General features: G+C 49.2%; 1 protein-coding gene across 1 annotated transcript; it reads right to left on the bottom strand.

Moving 5' to 3' along the window:
• Positions 1–4,048: 4,048 nt before the first annotated feature.
• Positions 4,049–6,961, bottom strand: LOC103583542 (caspase-9-like; the record flags this gene model as incomplete). Its single annotated transcript, XM_008564831.1, has 3 exons — positions 4,049–4,785; positions 5,850–5,959; positions 6,782–6,961. Coding segments are annotated over 3 exons (383 nt in total), but the record flags the coding sequence as incomplete, so codon positions are not given.
• Positions 6,962–7,366: the final 405 nt, after the last annotated feature.

Genomic DNA, 7,366 nt, shown 5'->3' with positions numbered 1-7,366 from the left:
CAAGAGCGGGTTCCTTAGGATTAGTGGGTATTTTATTTTTGCATATTCGTGTGTAGGCCCTCACCCCATCATCTCATGTGATAAAGTCCTATTTATCTGCAAAGCCCAAAATCTGGTAGTTTGAGACTCCCATGGCCTTAATTATTGGAAATGAGTGCCCCTGAAAGGTCCCCGAGCTATTCTGGTGGGCGACCAACCATCCTGGTTTGCCTGGGACTGCGAGGTTTTCTAGGATGCATGACTTTCTATTTTGCACTAGGACAGTCCCAAGCAAATAGGGCTGAGGTGGTCCTGTTTTTGTGAATATGTCCCCAGAGAGCTTTCTCTTATGAGCTTCCACACAAGCTAAATTTCCTTTTTTTTGTTTGGATAATCAACACACACTTGTTTATAATAACCATAAAACTTATTTATTAAAAAAATAATAACGGGCACCAATCTTGGGAGCAGCCATGGATACAAGTAGCAGTAAGTGGAAGCAGCCAGAACAAGAAGAGCTGTCACAAGGAAGTGGTGCCTGGGGGAGGGTGGAGAAGACACTGCCTGGAGATGGGTGCTGGGAGGGGAGAGGATGGTCTATGCCAACTGGGGGGCGCTATTTGAACCTCCCCCCCTCCATGTTGCTCTTCTCTCAAATGGAACTTGAACTAGACCAAGACTCCCCAAAATTTTTAGGAGCCAAAGCAAGTGGGNCCCCAGAGAGCTTTCTCTTATGAGCTTCCACACAAGCTAAATTTCCTTTTTTTTGTTTGGACAATCAACACACACTTGTTTATAATAACCATAAAACTTATTTATTAAAAAATAACGGGCACCAATCTTGGGAGCAGCCATGGATACAAGTAGCAGTAGGTGGAAGCAGCCAGAACAAGAAGAGTTGTCACAAGGAAGTGGTGCCTGGGGGAGGGTGGAGAAGACACTGCCTAGAGATGGGTGCTGGGAGGGGAGAGGATGGTCTATGCCAACTGGGGTGCTATTTGAACCTCCCCCCCTCCATGTTGCTCTTCTGTCAAATGGAACTTGAACTAGACCAAGACTCCCCAAAATTTTTAGGAGCCAAAGCAAGTGGGAGTTGTGGTGTTTGTGGCAGGGCACCCAAAGAAGGGAGAGCTGGCATCAGATTTCATTATTTTAAGTTTAATTAGCAGAGAACTGTTAAATTAAACTGACACTGCATTATAAAACCAAATATGAAATTGCAGCCATGAGCATGTGGTCACAGGAGGAAAACTATACTGTCAAAATAAGCAGGTGGCTGCTTGCAAGTTTTCCCATTAAGACTTGCCAGCTCCTTGTTCATTTGTCTGTCTGCTGGCATTTCTTTGCCAACAAGTGGTCACAGGCGTCAGAGATTCCAAAAGTTTGTTGGAGAAAAATAAAAAATCAAGAAGAGAGTGGCCATTAATTTGAAGGGTGTTTTTGGTAAATTGGGGGAAAGCCATGATTCGATTTTGGGAGAGAGAAATCTGAGTCCAACTTTTGAGGTACCACCAGCATTTCAAAGGAGCCTGGCCGAAGACTGATTGAATGGAAGGATGCTAGGGCCGGCCCGTGGCTCACTTGAGAGAGTGTGGTGCTGATAACACCAAGGCCAAGGGTTCGGATCCCTATATAGGGATGGCCGGTTAGCTCACTTAGGAGAGCGTGGTGCTGACAACACCAAGTCAAGGGTTAAGATCCCTTTACCGGTCATCTTTTTTTTTTTCTTTTGTCTTTTTTCCTGTCCGGCAACGGATCGCAACCCTCAGTGTCACGCCCGCACCGGACTGGGACCGGCAACGGGACCGCAACCCTCGGTGTTGCTCCCGCACCTCGCTCAGCCAGTGAGCGGGAACCGGTCTGTATGTGGGATCCGAACCCTCAGCGGAGCGCCACCGCGCTCCCAAGCGGCGCACTATAGCAGTGCGCCACCGGGCCAGGCCGGCCCTACCGGTCATCTTTTTTTAAAAAAAAAAAAAGAATGGAAAGATGCTTAGGGGCCTTTTCCCAGCCAGATCTAGGATCCTTTTCCAGCCCCAGCTGCTGCATGAGTCACCCTGTAGCTGGTCCTGGTAGCACCTTGTGGGCCCAAAGCAGGGGCTGGGGGCAATTGTCCTGATTTGTTGTCCTAGCATCAGCTGTTCCCAGCCACAGACACAAGCACAACAGAGTAGGCCAGAGCCAAGAGCATAGCCAGATGGCAGAGGGGATGCCTGGGGAACACAGGCCTTGTGAGGCAGCTGGGCAGAGGCCCTGCACTGACAGGAGAGCATCCAGGGCAGGCACTGATGCCCAGGAACGGGCCCCAGGAATGGGGCCTCCAGGCAGCCAGCTGTCCTCTGGTGGAGGCTGCCCCCAACAGCTGCAGAGGGGCTAGTGAAACTGTGCAGTGGTCCCAGCCCTGAGGTGCACCATGTGCAGCAGCTTGGAGTCACGCATAGTCGCAGCCCTGGGGGCGCTTGGGAGTGCCTGCCTGGATAAACCCAGACAGGTGACAAGCAAGGTCAGGAAGCTGACAGTGAGAGGTACAGGAACAGGAAGAGACAGGTGGCCAAAGGCATTCAGACTTTCAACAAATGTTCATTGAATGACAGCAACACGTGAACCTTCAGCAGTCACTAGTCCAGGAGGCAATACATACTCTTTGTAAAAATATTAAAACAATAGAGGAGTGTATCAAGTAAAAAAGTAGAAGTCTCCCTGCCCCTTGTTTTACATCTCCAATTCCACCTTCCAGAGATAATCATTGTTAACAGCTTGGTGTGTGGTCTTCCGGACTTTTTGTGCATATTTAAAATATCTCTATATATACATATATATGGAGATATACTGTCTTCTAACCAAAAATAGGATATTACTCTTCATACTGTTCTGCAACTTATTTTTTCACTTAACACCCTATCACATTTTACATGTCACTGCATACAGCCATGTCAGTCTTTGAACAGCTGAACAGTTTCCACAGTGTGAATATAATAAGTGAAGCTTTCACCCGTCTCCTGTCTTTCACTCTCATGTTGCTGCAATGAACTCCCTTGGACATACATTCCTGCACACTGGTCTGAGTATTTACGCTATAGAGATCAGGAGGCTTCACCGGATCACGGAGTTGGCATGTTAAAATGTTTACTAGATAATGCTAAACAGCCTTTGAAAGCAGGTAACAGCCCCATCCACAATGCATAACACAGCCTTGCGAACAGCCTTGTGATTTGAGAAAAAAATGAAATCTACAAACATGCCCATCCACACATTGAGCATATACTTTTTAAGGGTTCACAGGCCCCCAAACCCAGAAGCCCAAACAGGACTCTAGGCCAAGACCCCTCTTTATAGGAAAACCCAGACCCATCAGGTCAGTAAAAGCGGTGATGACATCTTTTTCTCCCAAACATCGTAAGAACTCCTCAGGCAGGAGGTACCGCAGCACGGGCCATCTGTGATTTATGAGCAGCGGGGAGCCCAAGGACAAAGACGGGAAGCTGCCAGCATGGCTCTGCTGTTAGGTAAACTTCATTATTTTCTTGTGCGTGTCCTACAGGTGATTGAAAATTACTAACCAAAAGAAGTCTCCAGAGCTGTTTCAGGCTTGGAAAGGTCACAGAAGCAAAAAATAATAAAGTGACAGCCATATGAATCACATCTTGGTGAAAGTCTCATTAGCAAACCTCCCTAACGTCCAGGGCCCTAAACACAAAAAACGGCCCAGAGTCAGGACAGCCTAAAAGACATCAGGGACGGGGCCTTCTCTGGGAAAGCCCAACATTTCACTGTTGCACAGCATGGTCACACTGCAGTCCAGGGGTCCTTCTGCAAGTAAGGCACATGGGAGGCAGGGGCTGGGACCTGGAAGACTTGGTGCCAGCCAGGTCCCTCCATGGGATAACTGTGTTCCTTTGGACAGAGACTTAACCTCCTTGACCACACGGTTCTCACCCTAGTGCCTTCCTGGGATAGAGTAGGGATCACATGAAATAAGACAAGGGGAAATGTTTTGAAAAAAGCAAGTCTCCTTTAAAAGAAAGAACAAGAGTTGGAGCAAAATGAGGGGAAAAATAGGCCATCACCTAAGATTTATTTTTTTTTTTAAGAATAATGCAATACAAGAAAAATCAGCAATTTTTAAAACTTCATTTAAAATTCACAGATTCCAGCTCTTCAGACTCTAGTAGCCCCAAGCTTGCTGATCTAAGACAGATGCTGGTTTGTTTGTAGCCAAAACCCCCTAAAGATCAGTAGTTCTCAAGTGGGGGCAATTTTGTCCCCCAGGGCATATTTGGCAATGTTGACATTTTTGGTTGGCACTGCTTGTGGAGAGGTGCTACTGGCATCTAGTGGGTAGAGGCCAGGGATGCTGCTAAACATCCTACAACACACAGGACAGCCCTGAAACAAAGGACTGTCAACAGTGTGGAGGTTAAGCCCTGCTCTAGAGAGGACACGGGGTGACAGTCCACAGTCCTAACCTGCGACCAGCCACTGGGGAAGAGGCCACATGGAATCCATGGCATTCTTCGTACCTCTTCCTCCACTGCTCAGCATTTGTCTCCTATATGGAAGCTGCTAAGAGCCTGTCTGCTACCTGCTGGGAAACAGCAGACCCTCTACAGGCTACAAAATCAATGAGTTGTAGAAGAGACCAGCCTCAGCCACCTCCAGACATGGAGCACGAAGGTTCTCTGGTGAAAGAGAAGGCAGGTGAGGGGCCCTGCCTCAATCAGTTTTAAAGAAAAATTTTTTCCGAAGGAAATTAAAACAACCAGGCATCTGTTTGCAAATCCCTTTGTCCGCAACAGTTTTACCGACCTGTGAAAACACAACCACAGGGAGGTCTGTGAGTTCAGTTCTCTTAATTGAAGTAAGAATTCAAAAGAGAGGCTGGGGGAATGGCCACTAAATCAGCACTTTCAAAAGAACTCGGATTGCAGCCTCCTTGAGTGGGAGCTTTAAAGAACAGGTACCTCAATTACAAGTTTAAAAAACTCAAAATTCAAAGTTTCAAAATTCAAAAAATCGCAAAATTCAAATCAGACTGAAATGTGTACATGAAGAAAAGCCAAGAAAAGAGATCAGAACCAGGAGCTGGATGTGCTACTTAACCTTGACTGTCCCATGCCCCAGCCTGCACGTTCACCGGGGCCTTGGTGCCTGGCATCCCTGGAGTTGTGCTAGGTGGCCACCTGTGCTGGCGTGTCTCTCTCCTCTGTTCTTGCTCAGTGATGCATGGGGCTCAGGAGCAAGGAGTGGTCCCAGCCCTTAGAGCCCCTTCAAATGGCACAGAATACCTGAGCAGAGGAGAGACCCACGTGGGCCATTTCCCAAAGGCAGCAATGAGGCTCTAGATCCTTGGAGGATGCACCTGCTCTGAGTGGGGTTTTCATATAGTTGGGCTACGCCCTATCAGGCCACCCTTCCCTGTCTGTTCTCTCACTGGGGCCTCCCAAGAAGGGGGTGTACTAATGAGGGATTTATGATTCTTGAGGGCCAGGAATAGAAGACCACACAATGAGGCCAATGGTGCAGGGAGGGACCCCCCATGACCTGCCTGGGGGGCAGGGGATGGGGGGAAATGCACTGACCATTGTGAAACCCACCCATGCACTGACCACGGGCTCCATCAGTGGGGGAATGGGAGGAGTTGGCCTAGAGACCTTAGAGGAGACAGGGAGAGGCAACCTTTGAAAGAGAACCAATGTCACCACAGGCAGTAATGTCTCATAAGGAGACACAAAAGCTCCGACTCTCGCGGCAAGCCCAGACTCAGAAGCAGACAGGGCTTTAGCCCTGCTCGCCCCCTACCCTGCCTGGAGGAGGACACGCTGCCCATCCAGCAGCCTCCCCTCTCCTCCGAGGAGAAAGGCAGCGCTCACCCTGAGCAGGAGGGACTGCAGGTCTTCGTGGCGAGCCCACTTCTCCAAGACGCTATCCAGGACCTCGATGTACCAGGAGCCACTCTTGGGATCTCTCAAGGAGACAAAACCTTTGGACAGAGAAAGGCTGAACTTTGCGGGAGAGCCACCCCCTCCCCACGCATGCAGGCTCAGGCGACCTCCAGACTTTGGCCCATCTACACACCTAGCCCGAGCAGCCCACATCCCTGCGGCTCTGTCCTACTCGCACTCTTATGTCATCCTCGTGTCCACCTTCTGGCTTTGGCTGTGATTCCTGTTTCCCCAACAAGGAAACCAAAGCTTGGAGAAGTCAAGTGACTCACCCAATGGATAAAAAAGGAAGGAAGCTACCACCCATTGCACCTGCTAAGTGCCAGGCACTGTGCTCAGTCATGTGCCAGCCACCTTGTTTAACCCCCACAACAACCCCTGAGGTACAGCTACTAGTCCCAGTTTAAAGATGAGAAGGCTGGGCCGGCCCGTGGCTCACTCGGGAGAGTGCGGTGCTGATAACATCAAGGCCCCGGGTTCGGATCCCACATAGGGATGTCCGGTTCGCTCACTGGGTGAGCGTGGTGCTGACAACACCAAGTCAAGGGTTAAGATCCCCTTACCGGTCATCTTTTAAAAAAAAAAAAAAAAGATGAGAAGGCTGAGGCAGGGCAAGGGTGAGGCAAGTGAGGCACACAAACCCAAGGGCGTGTGCCTGTTAAACTGTGCATCCTCGCCCACCTCGCCCGCCTCGCTGGGAGCTCAGGCTCAGAGAGATGAAGTGACTTGCTCAAGATCACACAGGTCGCAAGAGGCAGAACAAGGACTCACATCCTGGTATTTTCTTTCACAACATGGTTGCCCCAAGGGCAGACAGAAGACCCACTGGCTAGCAGGAAAAGCTCTCCTGATGTGCTCACCTGGGAAGGTGGAGTAGGACACAAAGATGTCACTGGGTGTGGGCAAACTAGACACGGCGTCCGGCTGGTCGCGGGTCCCTGAGCCTTCCTGGAACGGGGCAGCGTCTTGCTCAGGGTTACTGCCAGAGGCCCTGTCTTTGGGGGAAGTGGAGGCCACCTCAAACCCACGGTCTTTCACTTCTGCAAAAGGCAGAAACAAACACCACTTGTCACTGCAACACACAGACCAGGGCTCCTGCCTCGCTTCATGAACCCATCCAGCTTGTTCCCAGCCTGAGACCACCTGATTCCCTCTAGAGCCAGGGTTCCAGCGCTGGACAAACACAAGCAGGAAGGAAACAGAAGCTTTACTTTTTTCTATCACAAAAATATTACACATTCATGAAGTAACATTTAAGGGAAGAAAGAAAAATGCAGAAATTTTAAAAACAGATATAAAAATAAGTTACAAGGTATTTACCCAAAAGAATTGAAAAGAGGCATTCAGGGCTGGTCGGTTAGCTCAGTTGGTTAGAGCATAGACTTATAACACCAAGGTCATGTGTTTGGATCCCCATACCGGTCAGCCACCAAAAATGAATAAAT

The sequence above is a fragment of the Galeopterus variegatus genome, unplaced genomic scaffold (genome assembly GCF_000696425.1).
Source record: "Galeopterus variegatus unplaced genomic scaffold, G_variegatus-3.0.2 Scaffold24099, whole genome shotgun sequence".
NCBI classification, from domain to species: Eukaryota; Metazoa; Chordata; class Mammalia; order Dermoptera; family Cynocephalidae; genus Galeopterus; species Galeopterus variegatus.
This window is presented reverse-complemented; position numbering and strand designations above follow the sequence as displayed.